At 52.1% G+C, this 17,578-nt stretch overlaps 1 protein-coding gene and 1 long non-coding RNA gene across 6 annotated transcripts in view; both read right to left on the reverse strand.

Moving 5' to 3' along the window:
• The window catches only part of LOC308590684, a 90,495-nt gene that overhangs the window by 2,401 nt on the left and 70,516 nt on the right, over nt 1–17,578 (reverse strand). The gene's annotated exons all lie outside the window — the stretch shown is intronic.
• Nucleotides 1,786–17,578, reverse strand: part of PLEKHG2 (pleckstrin homology and RhoGEF domain containing G2) — a 75,633-nt gene continuing 59,840 nt past the window's right edge. For 4 of the 5 annotated variants that reach the window (XM_081200140.1, XM_081200141.1, XM_081200139.1 and 1 more), the window contains exons 12-18: nt 17,367–17,400; nt 16,350–16,451; nt 15,083–15,184; nt 13,885–13,901; nt 12,039–12,302; nt 9,477–10,908; nt 1,792–5,489 (exon numbers count right to left, since the gene is read on the reverse strand). In XM_081200140.1, the coding sequence (XP_081056266.1) occupies nt 3,454–5,489; nt 9,477–10,908; nt 12,039–12,302; nt 13,885–13,901; nt 15,083–15,184; nt 16,350–16,451; nt 17,367–17,400 (3,987 nt within the window). In that variant the 3' untranslated portion in view covers nt 1,792–3,453. Of the gene's footprint in view, nt 5,490–9,476; nt 10,909–12,038; nt 12,303–13,884; nt 13,902–15,082; nt 15,185–16,349; nt 16,452–17,366; nt 17,401–17,578 lie in introns of all 5 variants that reach the window. The other variant, XR_014009738.1, reaches the window with a different exon arrangement.

Consider the following 17,578-nt stretch of genomic DNA (forward strand, 5'->3'; position numbering starts at 1 on the left):
AATTGGATGGCTCTAAAGGAAGACCGGGCAGAAGCATGGAGGGCACAGAGAATGCTCCTGGTGGCTACTAGACACTGTGGCTATGCCCTGCCTCCAATGCTTCTGAAGGACTGTTCCCGGAAACCGCAGGAGGGCTGCTGTGCTTGAATGCTGCCTGTGGATTTCCCAGTAAAGGCATCTGGTCAGCCCCTGTGAGAACAGGATGCTGGACTAGAAGGGCCATGGGCCTGATCCAGCGGCCAGGCTCTTTCTTGAGTTCCTAATGGAGCCCAGTAGTGATGATGTATGGAAGTGAGAGCTGGACCATAAAGAAGGCTGATGGCCGAAGAATGGATGCTTTTGAATTCTGGTGCTGGAGGAGACTCTTGAGAGTCCCATGGACTGCAAGAAGATCAAACCTCTCCATTCTGAAGGAAATCAGCCCTGAGTGCTCCCTGGAAGGACAGATCCTGAAGCTGAGGCTCCAAGACTTGGGCCACCTCATGAGAAGAGAAGACTCCCTGGAAAAGACCCTGATGTTGGGAAAGATGGAGGGCACAAGGAGAAGGGGACGACAGAGGACGAGATGGTGGGACAGTGTTCTCGAAGCTACCAGCATGAGTTTGACCAAACTGCGGGAGGCAGTGGAAGACAGGAGGGCCTGGCGTGCTCTGGCCCATGGGGTCACGAAGAGTCGGATACCACTAAACGACTCAACAACAACAATGGAGTCCCCTGGTCCAGAGGCAGTCTATCCTGATCGCTGGGTTCCTAGGGGTGTTTAGCCACGGCGAGGACAGGATGATGGACTGGATGGGGCACTGGCCTGATCCACAAGGGGGTCTTCTGGTGTTCTTACATGGGGGGCATCTGAAGGGCATCAGGAAGTTTGGTCTACTTCCACCACAACCAGCTGGACCGAGGTCTGAGTCGATGGAGGCCCTAGGCTGCCTCTGGCACGAAGATACTTTTAGTCCTTGAAATTCCCCTGCTAGCGACTTCCACAATTGTGGGAGAAAAACACTGACACGCCATTCAGTTCCTAACAGAGGAAATCTCCTGCATGACAGGGCCAGATGGCACAGGAGATTGCAGCAGAGGAGAATAGAAAGGACCATGGAAATTTAAGAAATTGGGCGTTACGCTGGCAAGAGGAGCCACCGGCGCTCGTTCTAAAGAGGAACCCGTTTGAAAGTTTCTCAAAAACCAGGGGGACTTCTTGGAAGGGAGAGTCAAGGAGGTGGGACCCCATCTTTGAAAGATTCTTGGAGGTTATATAAAACCACAACAGAAGCTCAGCTAGGCTGTGAGCCAGAAGAAATGAGGACATCTCAGAGGAGGCCAGCGTGGCTAACAAGCAGAGTCAAGGATGTTCTAAAAAGGCGCCAGGTCTTGGCCAAAGGAGAACAAAACTGAGCAGAAGCTCTGTCTGGCACAGTGGATGTAAGTTGATGATACAGTTTGGATGGGGGAAATAATTTATGGAGCATCTTGCTAAAACTGTTAAGAAACATTTTTTGGAAATACACCAAAAGCAGGAAATTACCCAGGGAAATGGAAGGACCGTTGGATGACAACAGAGTGGAAGGTGTGGTAAAATAATAAAAAAAAAGGAGAGAGAGAGATTGCAGAGATGTACCGTATTTTTTGCACCATAACACTCACTTTTTTCCTCCTAGAAAGTAAGGGGAAATGTCTGAGCGTGTTATGGAGGGAATGCCTACGGGTGGCATGCCTATGGATTTTCCTCCTCTAAAAACTACATGCGTGTTATGGTCGGGTGTGTGTTATAGAGCGAAAAATACGGTATTCATTGCCCGGGGTTGGAATAGATGACCCCTGGAGGTCCCTTCCAACTCTACTGTTTTGTTATTCTATGAATGAATGACCTGCCTTTCTTTTCACAATCAGTGGAAGATGTTGGGCAGATACCCACACCTATTCTTTATCTTCCAGGGGGTGGGGTATGTCTGAAGAAATAACCAGACAGAGAAGATCAGAGGTGATATTCTAGGGCAAATGGAGAAACGAAAAATTCACAAGTCTGCACAGAATGGCAGTTCTTTGACCGAAAAGCGAACCTGCTGATCTCAACGAAAACGGACAGATTTGGCTGCTGAAATCAAGTCAGTAAAAGCCAACTCTTTGCTGGAGGATGGGAAAACAGGCAAGGTAATACCATTTTTTAATTTGTTAAAAAAAGGGTATTGGTGGGAGCAGGAGAGGGAGACAGATAATGATAAATCCATTAGCTTAACATTTGCCCTTAGAAAATTGGTTGATAGCCTTATTAAAGAGAGCATTGCTAAGGATATAGAAGGAAGGAAGGAAAGATCAGCATGGCTTCTGCAAAGGAAACTCATTCTTTCACCAATTTTTTGGGAGTTCTTTGGCAGGGCCATCCATTCGGATGGAATGGACTGTTGTGGTAGGAACGCACCGTATATTTGGGCTTACCCAAAGCCCTGGGTAAACAAACGTTCAGGGTCATGATCCCAACTAAATGTTAGGAAGACCGTTCTGACGGTGAGAGCTATTCTCCTTCGTCAGAGGTTTTCAAACAGGGGTTGGGTGGCCATCTGCCAGGGATTCCTCCATTATTGCAAAGAAAGAAAGGCAAATCCTGTTTTATCAGGAGTCGGACTGCAAACGAAACTGGCGATGCTATACACTGCCAGTTTACCGAAGTCCATGGCCAGGCACATTCGGAACGCTGTTCCGCTTGCCTCAGAAAATAAAAATAAATAAACCAGAGCTGGCAAATGGTCAGAAGGGGCCAACTGAAATATCAATTATGAAATTATGCAAGGTTGCAGAGGGACAGAGGAAGATTGTTGTCTTACAACAACAGAACGGTAGATTACAGTTCCCAGGGAGAATCGTGGCCCCGGGAAGGAAATACGAGGGTCTCCTGTCAACGCTGGGCTCCCAGAATTCTGTGCGGGAGGGGGAAGCCATGACAGTTTAAAGGGGGCAGCATAGCGCTTTCAATGTACAAGGCAGATGCGGCTGTACAGTGGTTTAACAAATAATACGTCTTTACGGGGAACTCTGGATTGCTTCTAAAACAAAACCCACCAGAACCTGTCCTAAATCTGGGGGGGAGAAAGGCAGGGTAGTGGGGGCGAGAAACATGAGAAAATGACCCCCCACAAACAAACACATACACCTGAAACAACGACCCCCCAAGTGTTTCGGCACCCAACTCACCTTTCTGGCTGCTACCAATGAACTGAAACTGACTCCGACCCAGGCGAATTATTCATTCCCAACAGAGTGAGGTTCAAAGAGGGGAAGGAGGAGAAATCACCTTTCCCTGTGGCATTTGGGGGGGGAGGGAGCTGCTTTGCCGATCTTTTGGACTGCACACCCACAATTCATCTCCCTTAAACTCTCCCGCCATCCGCCCCTTCTCACCCCCTCCCTGGCGCAGTGGTAGGGCTTGGTCCTAGCCCCCGGCAGGACCCGGAAAGTTCACGTCTTGGGGCCCCCCTCTAAGGCACTGCCGTTGACCTTCCTGACGCTCGGCTGGTCCGGGGTGGGCAGCAGCGGGTGGGTCAGGCTGACCTGGGCGTTGCTGAAGGAGGCGATCCTACCGCTGCCACCAATCTGGATATTCACCGTTGTCGAATAACTGGCCCTCTGCTGGCTCTTCTCGGAGAGCTGCGCCGGGTCCGTGCTTACGGGGGAGTCCGATTCGGGGTAGCCCTCCCCCTCAAGTGGCCTCCTCTGGGAGCTTGGCCGGCACTCCCTGCCCACGTACTTCAGACACAGGCCTGGCACGTTGGGCCACTTGATGCTGCCAATTTCGTGGGACCCGGGAGAGCCTCTGGGTGTCGGAGCGGGCAAGTTGTGGGGAGCCCCCTTGGCACACCTTAGCGGCGCCTGGTCCCCGTTTACGGCTGGGCTCTCGGCCAGCCCGCCACTGGGGAGGCTGTTTCCCCGCGGCCTCAAAGGAGGCCCCGTGGCACAGTCCGGCACCAACGGCACCGGGGAGGCGATGTGGGCGGGCGGCTGCCCGGGAGGATGGGCACACAAGGGGGCAAAGCCGCAGGGCCGGGGCCCGCTTGGAGGCGGGGAGCAGACTCTGGGCTTTACGGGGCAGGGCGACTGCACCCTAGAGTTGGGCTCGGAGGCAGAGGAGAAGGGGACGCCGTTCTCAAAGGCCTGGGCTGCTGCGGACAAGGCTCGGCGGCGGGGAGGAGAGAGGGGCCCGAAACAGCGGGCCGGAGGCGCGTCTCTCAGAAACGAGGCCTCTGGCTTCCCCAGGTTGGCGTGGGCCCTGGGCGCCCCCTTGGGGAGCAGAGCCAAAGGGTTTGCCAGGGGTCTCGGGAGCGTTGGTCCAGAGGCGGGAGGCAGGAATGGCATCTGCATCTCCTCGTGAGGAGGGCCGCCGTTTTTCCGCGCCAGGCTCTGGCTGATGCAGGAGGCCGCGATGTACCTGGAAATGGCCGCCGCACTAGAGGAGAGGCACCTGCGGACCGGAGAGGCGGGGAGAAGCTTCGGGAGCGGGGCCGGCGCGCGCTGCTGTTGCGCGGAGACCGGAAGCTCTGTTGCCGCCTGGAAATCGGGCCGGGTCGGGGATTCTTGGACGGGGCAATTCTCCGTGCTGCGGGGCATCGGCAGCGGGGCCTCTGAAGAAGCCAGCGGGAGGAGCACCGTGGCCTTTGGGGTAGAATCCAGGGCCACAGTTCCGTGGACGCCGGGCAGCGTTTTGAAGGATTCGTTGCTCGATGCTGCCAGCTCTGTGTGGACTTTATCGTTCTCCTGGAAAGGTGCCGAGCCTTTTCCTGTTGAACTGCCGGCTGCCGAAAGCTGCAGCCCAGAGCTTGTATGGGAGGGGGGCCCTTCCTGGTTTTGGGGGGAGGCCCGCCCTGCTGGGGGAGCAGCTGGAGAACTGGGCAAACTGGGCTTCGGTTCCTCTACAGAGCCTGGGAAGACAGAAGAGTTTCCGGTCTCCAGGTCAGTGAGTCTCTGGGGGTCGTGGGAACGGCTGGGCACCCCTTTTCCTACGGTACCCGCCAGCTGTACCCCAGGCCCAGAAGATGACCCCGTTGCCTCTTCCATCTCCCCAGCCAGCTCTGACGCAGACGTGGTTTCCTCTGCGTTCGTGGCTCCAAGCGTGGTTCTCTCGGTTACGAATTTAGGGTGCAGAGGAGGCTCCCTCAATTTGTGTGCCTCTTTGGCCAGGGGATCCACAGCAGGGCCGGGCGACGGGGAGTGTCTGGGGCTTCCTGGTTCTCCTCCGCTTTGCTTGCCTTCTGGGAGCACCTCCCGACCGGTAGGTGCCGAGGCGTCAGACCCGACGCACGGAGGTTGGGGTGCGGGGCACAGAAGTCCCTGCCGTAGTGGACCCAGGAGTTCTGGGGAAAGGAGCGGGCAGGGCTTCTCAGCACACAGTTCCAGGGCCGTCCCCCGGGTGGCGGCAGTGATAAATGTGTTCTCCTGAACTCGGACCACGTGGTGCAGGGGCTCGTGGATGAGGACGTGGCCGTAGATTCGGGGCTCACCTGCAGAAGGAGAGAGAAGAAGAGACAGGAGGCAGCGTGAAAAGACCGACTCCTCATTCAGGGAGAGAGGAAATCAACTAGGGTCGAAAGCTTGCATTGGCTTAATCCAGGCGTCAGCAAACTTTTTCAGCAGGGGGCCGGTCCACTGTCCCTTAGACCTTGTGGGGGGCCGGACTATATTTTTTTTTGGGGGGGGAAATGAACAAATTCCTCTGCCCCACAAATAACCCAGAGATGCATTTTAAATAAAAGCACACATTCTACTCATGTAAAAACACGCTGATTCCTGGACCATCCACGGGCCGGATTGAGAAGGCGACTGGGCTGGATCTGGCCCCCGGGCCTTAATTTGCCTACCCATGGCTTGATCCATAGATCAATCAACCCAAGAGAGGGTTGATTAATCTTTTTTTGGGGGGTAGGTTTCTGATTGGAGATGGTGAGGGCTAAGGTCACCCTGGCCTGTTCGCTGAGGCAACTGTGGTCATCTTTTGGAAATGGTCTTTCCTCCTAAAACATGCATACCCTCCAACATTTCTCTGATGGAAATAGGGACATCAATAATAATAATAATAATAATAATAATAATAATAATAATAATAATAATACCTTGCCCATCTGGGCTGTCCTAGGCACTCTGGGTGGCTTCCAACATATATAAAAACATAATATAAATGTTTTTTTAAAAAATCCCTATACAGGGCTGCCTTCAGCTGCCTTCTAAAGGTTGTATAATTACTTATCTCCTTGGCTTGTGGGCTGTACAACTCCATACCCTCCAACATTTCTCCAGTGAAAATAGGGACGTCTTAAGGAAAAGCATGACATTCCGGGATGAAATCAGAAACCGGGATGGCTTTTGTAAATCCGGGACTGTCCCTGGAAAATACCTGGAGGGGTCTGCCTGTTTAAAAAGCGATTTTAGGTCCTGCATCCCTTCAAATTTTAGAGGCGTCCGAAACCCCTGCTTAGTTGCTGCTGCTTTTTTATGCTATTTCCTAAGGCACCAGCCATCGCACTCTCTGGAAGCTTCGCTGAGCTTCCCTTTGCCCTGAGATGCAACAGGAAATGTTTGTGATTTAAGAAAAAATTCGTCGTCCCCCCACTGGTTGCCGACTGCAAAATCTTGGAAGATGGACACAAAAGTCCAAGGGAGATAAGAGACTCCAGCTGGCCTTGTTTTGCAGACATTTCTTGCACGGTGGGAGTGGAGAGGTCAGAAAAGGGGGGGGGGAATAGGATGCCAAGCTCCCCACTGGCCAGCAGCTCCCCCCCCCCGCCTCCCAGTTTCACAACACAACTCAGAACGGCCTCCTGCAAAAATCAGGGAGAACAAAAAAGATCGGGGAGGGGGGCTTTAGGGCGGTATAATAGCAGGGGGGAAACCAAGGGCACCATTTGCTTTTCAGATGGAAACCACACAACACAACACACACACACATCCCAAACTTCCCCTTGGATCCCAATTTCTGGGTCAGCTGATTCTGGCACGGCTTGCTGTCTGATCCTGGGGCATGTTGACCCAGCGTGTGGCAGCCCACAAAAAGACAAATTCCATGCTAGGGTTCATCAGGAAAGAGAAAGGATTTAGCGGCGGAAAAAGGGGAAAGCTGCAACGTCAAGGAAAGGGCTGCCTGGAGCAAATCTTCCCGTTCCTCTCTCTCACTCCACATGCACAAATCCAAGCCGTCTCCGTTTAGCCCCCTGGATCTTAATTACGGCTCTGCTTTAATTAGAACATGAAGTGCTTAATTGCATGATGTAACCAGCTGCGGTGCTTTCAAGGCAAGTCCAGGATCCGGGCGCCTGTTGAGCGCTGCATCTCGCAGCCAGGGGAAGGAGATCTCTTTAAGATGCTGCCCAGCACCAAAGACAAATTTGGGGAGCTTGGGACGAGGGGAGGTGCAGTTCAGACAGCTCCACGCAACACTGTCTCTGCACTGCAGCGCGTTGGACTAGATGACCCATGGGACCCTTTCCCAATGATCTGAACGCCCCGGCTGCCCTTGCCATGGCTGAGATGAGAGGCAGGTGTGCCAACGGCAAACATCTGGCAACCTGAATGCCACTCTGGGGAGCATTGGGCTTGGAGAGATGGCCTGCTATGTACTGAGTTGAATAGGATCCAAAATGAAGCAGTTTGATTGGTCCTAGAACAATAGGATTCAGAACGCAACAGGGACTCAATTAGTGCCAGCGCCTTCTGTCAAGAGCTTGGAGGGCAGCTAACGGATTGAGGTTGAATCCTGACACGACAGAAGGCCTGTTTTGGGGGGACAGGAGGCGGGCGGGTGTGGAGGATTCCCTGGTCCTGAATGGGGTGACTGTGCCCCTGAAGGACCAGGTGCGCAGCCTGGGAGGCATTTTGGACTCACAGCTGTCCATGGAGGCGCAGGTCAGTTCTGTGTCCAGGGCAGCTGTCTCCCAGCTCCACCTGGTACGCAGGATGACACCCTACCTGCCTGCAGACTGTCTCGCCAGAGTGGTGCATGCTCTGGTTATCTCCCGCTTGAACTACTGCTATGCGCTCTACGTGGGGCTACCTTTGAAGGTGACCTGGAAACTGCAACTAATCCAGAACGCGGCAGCTAGACTGGTGATTGGGAGTGGCCGCCGAGACCACATAACACCGGTCCTGAAAGACCTACATTGGCTCCCAGTACGTTTCCGAGCACAATTCGAAGTGTTGGCGCTGACCTTTAAAGCCCTAAACGGCCTCGGTCCAGTATACCTGAAGGAGCGTCTCCACCCCCATCGTTCTTCCCGGACACTGAGATCCAGCACCGAGGGCCTTCTGGCGGTTCCCCCACTGCGAGAAGCCAAGTTACAGAGAACCAGGCAGAGGGCCTTCTCGGTAGTGGCGTCCGCCCTGTGGAACGCCCTCCCACCAGATGTCAAAGAAATAAACAACTACCAGACTTTTAGAAGACATCTGAAGGCAGCCCTGTTTAGGGAAGCTTTTAATGATTAATAGGTTATTGTATTTCAATATTTTGTTGGAAGCCGCCCAGAGTGGCTGGGGAAACCCAGCCAGATGGGTGGGGTATAAATAATAAATTATTATTATTATTATTATTATTATTATTATTATTATTATTATTATTGACACTCGGGGTCCCTTCCAACTCCACAATTCTATTACTATATTATTAACCTATCCTGGGGTCCCAGCACCCTGGGTTCAAGACCTGTGCTCCACACAATAGTTTGAGCTCTGAACTGTTTTTCCTTCCCATTATTTTTTTTTTTTAAAGTGGCAATGAGTGTAGCTAAGCCTTCATCACGCTCAGAAGGATGAGAGGGAATAACAAAATACGAACGATGCTTAAGGCACAGGGAATTAAAAACCAAGAGCCCCTTATTCCCATGTCATCTCCCCTGTGGAAAATGACAAGAGGGGGACGGGGAGATTATAGGGAACTCCCCCCCCCAAAAAACACACACACACACACCCAAAGACACTGCTAGATACTTTAGTGCGATTTTTTGGGTGCAAATTTGCCTTGATGGGTCCACAATTTGCATTTTTTTAAAATTGTGGACCCATCAAGGCAGATTTGCACAGAATGCATACGCTAATCTAGAATTTAAATGCCACAGAAGCCATCTCACATTCACCCCGCAGATAAATATGACCCAGATGACCCCCCCAATTCCCCCAAACTCACCATGGACCCAGAAACACTGCTGCCTCATTCCCAGCAAAGTCCCCTTCCCACGCCCCCCTCCCTACACCTTGCGGATGAAAACAAGGAAGGCAGGTGGACAGCAGGGTCTTATCGGTGCTGGCCCCTCGCTTTGCTCAAAACCCCACCCAGAGGCACAAAGAGCAGTCTGTGGACTTGTTCCAACACCCCGCACCCTGAGGATACACAGATACGACCCTGGTCCTGAGGAATGCTGGGAGAAAATGGCCACCTTTTCCCAGAATCCTCTGGAAGGGGGCAGGCTAGTTTCAGAAGCGCATGACACACAGGGTTCACTCACAGTGGGGGATGGCGGCTCCTTGCTTCCCCTCCTGCACCCCGGCCAGGCTCCTGCCGAGGGTCCTCCGGTGGTGGGGGGCCCGGGGTCTCTCCAGCCCCCTGCCCTGGGCTTTCAGGCGGCTGATTTTCTCGCTGTACATTTTGGCCAAGGCCTGCACCTTGCTGATGATGCGCTCTGAGTTCTCCAGCAGACACGGCTCCCCGTTGCTCTCGTAGAGGTCCAGGGTGGGCAGGTAGCCCCTGGGTCCATCGCCTGTGAAAGCCGCCTGTCTCACCTTCGCCCCCGGACCGTGGGCTTCCTCCTCCGTATCTCTCCTTGGTCCCGAGTGCGGTTCCTCCAAGTCCGAATCCTCCACGATGCACAAGGGTTCGGCGTAAACCGGCGTCTCCAGGGCGGAGGGCAACCCTCTACCTGCCCCCTTGCCCCCTTTCTTCAAAATATCCAGAGAGCTCCGCTCCTTCTCCTGCCAAGCCCTCCGGATCTCTGCACAGGATTTGAACTCGGGTCCTGTAGGCTCCTCCTCCTCCTCCAAGCCACACCCACTTCCAGAAACGTTATGGGTTCTCCCAGATGGACTCCGCCCCTTCTCGGAATCCTCACAGCAGGCCCGAGGCGATTGGGCCTCGCCGCCGGCGGAATCTTCAGAGCCGCCTGGCGATTGGCCGCCGTCGGAGCGGCTCCTCCCCCTCTTGAAATGTCCGGGGCTCACGGGCAGGTGGCTCCTCCCCTCGCCGGAATCCCATTGGCAGAAGGGCGGCTGGGCGTTACACGATTGGCTCCTGCTCCTGCCGGGACTCCCGTGGCCACCGGCACCCAGTTGTGGGCGGAGCTTCCCCGGCTTGCCCCCGCCCACTTCCGCGTCCTGGGCATCGTTCTGCCGCAGGATGCTGTTGAAGCGAAGGACGGACTCGCGCACCACGCCGGCGGGCACCGGAGGGGCTCCCTCCACGTTTCTCAAACCCGGCACCTTGTTGACAGCCTCCGTCCCTTCGTAGTAGCTCTTGATTTTCTCAATCAGGAGCCAGTCGTCCTTCGTCAAGGCGGAGTCATGCGTGGCTCCGCCCTCTGCCTGCAGGGAGCTTTGGGTGTACGGCACCGGCTGCTTCGATTGGCCGGGATCCTCAGGGGGCGGGCTTCTCGCACCCGCCACCGCCTGCCCCACGCAGCCAGCACTGCCCCCCTCTCCTGGCTTCCTGCAGGCGTCCTCCAAGTTCTCCAGGACGTGGAGAGGAGACGGACCAGCAGACTCCTCCCGTTGCTCCTCTTCCTCGGAGGAGTCGCAGGTGAAGGGATGACGAGGCATCGGAGGCGGCTGTTCCTGGACAGGGTCTCTCTGGGGGGACTCTTCCCCCTCCGATCCGCGCTCTTCCACCGCCTCCTCTTCTGCCTTCTCCTCCACCTCCTCCAACGGATCATTTCTCAGGAGCGGATCCTGCAAGAGAACGAGGTGGATGGTGATTACGGCCCGGGGAACTCCCTGCCACTCCAAACACCCGAGGCAAACGAGGGTGAGACCACGATCCCCACCAGCTGTTATCATCCCAAACGCATCCTTGAGACTGGAGGCAAGTCTCCCTTAAGTACGGACTTAGCAAAGAACTCTTAATTTCAGGCTCCGCCGAAACTCAAATCCCCCTTGGTTTACCATCCCTAGTACTTCAAGAGTCCCATAAAAGTGTCTGGCTTAAAACCGTCTATCAAAAACTTCACTCTTGTGGCCTGTCTCCACAACACCTACTCGCTCTGGGCCCCACTAAAGCAAACAGTCTAATTGGTCAACGTCTAAAAGATATCGAGCATCAGAACTGGCCACTGTAAGGAAATTCTGCCCTTGGCATGTTCATTTTCCACCTCTCCATTTTGATTCTCTGGCCCCGTTTCTGCACAAACTTCTTATCCCAAAATACAGACGTGCTTTTACACCTGCAAGACTGGATGTCTGTTCTGCCCGGACACTGAGGTCCAGCACTGAGGGCCGTCTGGCGGCCCCCAGTCAAATATTAAAAACACAACACAGCATTAAACATTAAAAACTTCCCTAAGTAAGCATAACGGTATGTAATGAATGAAGTTTTGCAGGGTTAAAGAAAGAGAAAAAATGGTGTAGAAATTATAAAGATCTACATTAGACACAACAATTTAGAAAGTGTAAAAATTTTGAGGTCTTAGAACAAAAGAACTAAGTCAATATGTGTATATGTATTGGTAATGATTAGACTAGAACGATGATATGGTTTTATTTGTAGATGTGTGTTTTTGTTATTTTGTCTTTTGTGTTCTTTTTTCTCTCGTGTGTTTTTTTCTTGTTTCTACTGTTTTATTTTGGATTCGATCTTTGTAATTTTTGTTGTAATTTTGCATTGAAAATATATTTTTTAAAAAAATCTTCCCTAAATAGGGCTGCCTCCAGATGTCTTAATAATCAATAATTATGCATCTCCCCCCCCCCAGCTTTGCACAGAATCCCCAACTCCTATTGGAACCACAGAGCTGTAGAGTCAGAAGGTACCCCAAGGTCATCTATCTCAACCCCCTTTCCCCCCTGAACCCCATGCCACTCACCTCTGCCCTCTCTTCTCCCAAAATTGGCCCGTCCTTTCCTGACTCGCCATCCAGGCCCCGTTGGCTGAGCAGTTCCAGGATTTCCTCTGTGATGGACAAATTTCCGGGGACCGGCTCTCCGGCCAGAGAGAACTCCGCCTCCCCTTCGTCCTGGTCCGACTCCTCAGCGTCCATCTCCGTCCTGCCGGACGTCACCGGGCAGGGGGGGCCGGGCGGCCCGAGGGGCTCAGAGGCCGGAAAGAGCTCTCCGTCGCTGTCAGCGTGCTGCAGAACGGGAATGCGGTGTTACGGCTGAGCTACGCAGCGTCAACGTAATGCAAGGCAGCCAAAAAAAGGTCTCTGCCCCAAGGAGGCTACACACTTTGGCAGAGGGGCAGCGGGAGGGAAGCAGGGGACAGCGGAGGGGAACATGCAGTTGGTCCGTGGTGAGCATTTAGGGAACATGTAAGGGGGACGCGGGTGGCACTGTGGGTTAAACCACAGAGCCTAGGACTTGCCGATCAGAAGGTCGGCGGTTCGAATCCCCGCGACGGGGTGAGCTCCTGTTGCTCAGTCCCTGCTCCTGCCCACCTAGCGGTTCGAAAGCACGTCAAAGTGCAAGTACATAAATAGGTACCGCTCCGGCGGGAAGGTAAGCGGCGCTTCCGTGCGCTGCTCTGGTTCGCCTGAAGCAGCTTAGTCCTGCTGGCCACATGTCCCAGAAGCTGTACGCCGGCTCCCTCGGCCAATAAAGCGAGATGAGCGCCGCAACCCCAGAGTCGGCCACGACTGGACCTAATGTTTCCCTCCCTTTAAGGTCTTGATGTATGGGCTACAGTGGTGCCTCGCAAGACGAAATTAATTCGTTCCGCAAGTTTTTTCTTCTTGCGAGTTTTTCGTCTTGCGAAGCACGGTTTCCCATAGGAATGCATTGAAAATCAATTAATGCGTTCCTATGGAAACCGCTTGCCAGGCTGGCGGTGCGGAGAAGGGCTTTTCTCCGCACCGCAAGCCTTCAGGACAGGTACGGGAACAGAGGGGAAGGTGCGCAGCGCTTTCCCTCTGTTCCCGGGGCTTGCGTGGGAGGAGGGTTTTTCCTCCCCACCGCCAACATTCAGAACAGCATTCTGAATGTTGGCGGTGGGAAGGAAAACCCTCCTCCCACCGCAAGTCTTCAGGAAAGCCATCCGATGCCGGGCGGTGGGAGAAGGTGTCCCCCCCGCATTGGAGCTTCGTTCCGAAGCCGGCGGCGGGAGGAGGTCCGAGGACAGTGGGGAAGACGCGCTGCACTTCCCCGCTGTCCCTGAGATTTCCCTATGGGCTGTCGTCTTGCGAAGCAAGCCCATAGGGAAATTCGTTTTGCGAAGCGCCTCCAAAACGGAAAACCCTTTCGTCTAGCGGGTTTTCCGTCTTGCGAGGCGTTCGTCTTGCGGGGTACCACTGTACTTTTAAAATTGCATTTTAACCTGTATTTTGAATTGTGTTTTTTTTTTCTTATTATGTTTTTACTGAAATTATATTGATGTTAGCCACCCTGAGCTCGGCTCTGGCTGGGGAGGGCGGGGTATAAATAAAATTTATTATTAATATTATTATTAAGCAGCAGAGTCGCTGTACTGCAACGCGAGGCGTAACGGCAGCAAAAACAGAGTGGTCCCTGCCCCAAAGAGGTTGCCCATTTTGACAAGACGGACGGGAGGAAGGATGCAAGCACACGCAAATTTCACATTTTGGGAATGTAAGGAGTCAGGCCAGCGTCCCATCTAGTCCAGTGCCCGGTTCTCGCAGCGGCCAACCAGACGCCTCTTTGGGGAAACCCGAATTTGAGCACGACAGAGATGCAGAGCGAGGAGGCAGAACTACCTACCTTGATCTTGGCCACGTCTGAGAACGTCCGCAGCAGCGAACAGAGGAAAGGAAGAGGAGGAGGGAGGAGGAAGAAAAAAAGAGAAGGAACCATCAGAGTCAGTGGCACAACAGCTGGATTTCCTTTAAAATGGAAAATGGGCAGGATCAGTTCCAGAGGAGCAGTCGTGCTAGTCTGTTCTAACCAAAAAAGGGAAAAAAACCCCAAAGTTTCCTAGTTAATATGCCCGGTGGTGGTGCTCCCAGTAGCTAAAGCCCAGACCCACCAGTTAAAGATCAGTACCCTCCATAATGTGAGAGAGTTTGGTCTTATAGAAACGGAAATCACAGAATCCTAGAGTTGGAAGGGACCCTGAGGGAAGCGGGGATTTGATTTAAATCAAATCGATTTAAACCATTAGTAAGACTTGATTTAATTTTTTTTTAACAGAAAACTCATTCTTGCTGGTTTAATCTTAGTATTTCCAACCAGAGGGTGGTTTCATTTTTGGAATCATAAATTTTCAGAGTAGTTTTTACAGTTATATCAAAAATTACCAATTTGGTTATACCATTAGAAATTCATAGACAGATCATTATGGAATTATGGTGAGGTTTAATAAGTTAACTTTTCTGCTGTGCTTTATTGGAAGCAATAGCATATGTATCCATATTTGTTTACTGATGTGGTTAAATGTTTGTTTGTTTGTTTTTAAAAAACAGGCGGAGTTTTAGCACACATGAAAAACTTAAAACAAATCCTGATTTCCTGATGAATAGCCTTTGGACTATAATGCAATTTAAATAGAAAGCTATCTTTAGAAAGATTTTTACTCCGAATGCATTGTATTTTAAAAATCTGATGGAAATTTAAAAAAATCCAATTTAAATAAAAAAAATCCATTTTAATTATTATTTTTTAAATTGATTTTTATCCACCCTGCCTGAGGGTCATCTAGTCCAACCCCCTGCCATGCAGGGATCGAAACACACGGTTCCCCATCCAATCTGAAACCAGACCGGACCCTGCTTAGCTTTCCAAACCTGCGGCAAGATTTATTGCTTTGCGCAGCTTGTTAAGAGCACAGCTTTTCTTGCAGCGCACTGCCCCCTAGTGCCGCTCTGGAGAATGCAGGGCGCCTTTTGCAAAACCTCCATCCCAGCTTGCACAGAAACGGGAAATTCCCCGGAAAGAGAGAGACCTGTGTAGTTTTCCTCACCAGACTGCCTGCGGCCGCGGCGGTAAGAACCACTCTTCTCCAGCTGCAAGATGGGGCAGCTCCGCCGCGCTCGTTCGGGGCTATACATGAACTCCGGTGGGTCTGGGGAAAAAGGAAATGAAAGTTTCGTCATGTCCAGAATTCACTCGCCTACTGAAGCTTGCCTGGTCTCCGTAGCAAAGGCACGTGGCTCGGATGCTGCTCTTTAACTCTGTCTACTAAATCAGTATTTGTCCATGGAGTTTTCTTGGCAGGGATACTGGAGTGGCTTGCCGGTTCCGGCTCCAGGTGGATCACGTTTGGTCCAAACTCTCCACTATGACCTGTCCGTCTTGGGTGGCCCTGCACGGCAGAGCTCATAGCTTCTCTGAGTTATTCAAGCCCCTTCGCCACGGCACGGCAGTGATAAAGAAGGCTGATCGCCGAAGAATGGATGCTTTTGAATTCTGGTGCTGGAGGAGACTCTTGAGAGTCCCATGGACTGCAAGAAGATCCAACCTCTCCATTCTGAAGGAAATCAGCCCTGAGTGCTCACTGGAAGGCCAGATCCTGAAGCTGGGGCTCCAAGACTCTGACCACCTCATGAGAAGAGAAGACTCCCTGGAAAAGACCCTGGTGTTGGGAAAGATGGAGGGCGCAAGGAGAAGGGGACGACAGAGGACGAGATGGTGGGACAGTGTTCTCCAAGCTACCAGCATGAATTTGACCCAACTGCGGGAGGCAGTGGAAGACAGGAGGGCCTGGCGTGCTCTGGTCCAGGGGGTCAGGAAGAGGCGGACACAACTAAACGACTAAACAACAACTAAATCAGTGGTTCCCTAGTTTTTTGGAGGGGAGGCCATTACCCGTTAGGCCACATAAACTCATCCCCCCTTTTTCAGACGAGCAGGTTTGCACGACACACCAAGAGACATTATGATGCAATAACATCCTTCTGGAGCGTCTAGAGGGGCTGGGAGCTGGGGGCACTGTCATACAGTGGTTCCGCTCCTTCCTCCTGGGCCGTGTCCAGAAAGTGGCGGTGGGGGATGAGTGTTCAGACCCCTGGGCTCTCACCTGTGGGGTGCCTCCGGCTTCTGTCCTCGCCCCCACGCTTTTCAATATCTATATGAAGCTGCTGGGAGAGATCATCATTTAAGTTCTCCCCTTAAATGTGAACTGCACAATCCCTTCTCATCCCTCCTTCATCTGCATCGAAGGGGGCTGGACTAGATGACCCCTGGGTATCTTCCGACTCGACAATTCTGTGATTTCATGACTTCCTCACCCGATTGCCGCCGGTTTCGGCTGCACGCCACGGACTCATCAACCCGCGTCGAAGGTAAGGTCTTCTTGGGAGCCCCTGGGCTGGAGAAGACCTCTGGGGAGCCTGCAGCAAATGAAAATAAAGAATGCAAATACCTTGGTTCTCAAATGCCGAAAACCCAGAAGTGTTCCGGTTTTTGAATGTTTTTCAGCTATTGTTTCCGGGGCGCCTGCAACAATCAGAAGCCGCGCCTTGGTTTCCAAACATTTCAGAAGTCAAACGGACTTCCAGAATGGATTAAGTTTGGCGCTTTTGTTTTTGCTATTTATTTTGAGGTTTTGTCTTTGAGGCCTTTTCGGTTTGTTTGTTTTTGTGGCTGTGTGGAACCCAGTTCAGCTACTGATTGATTGATTGATTGATTGTGTGACTGCGGAAATGATTAAGAAAAATATCCATCTAAACAATGACTATCATCAGTGCAGGTAAGAAAAAATAATTATTTTTATTTTTATTATCTACAGTACTGTCTTATTTATTTTATAGTACAGTACACTGATTATTGCTTTCATTTTATGGGTCACTGGTCTCGTTAGATAGTAAAATTCATGTTAAATGGCTGTTTTAGGGGTTGTTTTTAAAAGTCTGGAACGGATTAAACCGTTTTGCATTACTTTCTTTGGGAAAGCACGCCTTGGTTTTGGAACGCTTTTGTTTTGGAACGGACTTGCGGAACGGATTAAGTTTGAGAACCAAGGTACCACTCTGTAAATATTGTTACACAACAAGGAGACAGGTGTCTTGGGTTTATGCAGAAGAGTCCAGAGCTAAAATCCTATGGAAATGAGAAACCTCAAGAGCAGGCATCCCCAAACTCGGCCCTCCAGCTGTTTTGGGACTACAACTCCCATCATCCCTAGCTAACAGGACCCATGGTCGGGATGATGGGAATTGTAGTCCCCAAACAGCTGGAGGACTGGAGTTTGGGGATGCCTGCTCAAGAGTTTGGGAAGGAGGGGGAAAAGAGACTGAGGCACTTACCCTGGAAGCTGTTCTCTAACAGGACTTGCTTAGCCTGCAACAAAGAGCAAAAGAGAAGGAAGAATCAGATGCGGTCAAGTGCAAGAGACAGCATGGTGTAGAGGTCAGAAAGTCGGACGAGGACCCAGGAGACCAGGGTTCAAATCCCCGTACTCGGCCATGAAGCTCACGGGGTGACCTTGTGTCAGGAGTGCGTGCAGGAGTCAGGCCCT

The sequence above is a fragment of the Podarcis bocagei genome (genome assembly GCF_964188305.1).
Source record: "Podarcis bocagei genome assembly, chromosome: 7".
NCBI lineage: Eukaryota > Metazoa > Chordata > Lepidosauria > Squamata > Lacertidae > Podarcis > Podarcis bocagei.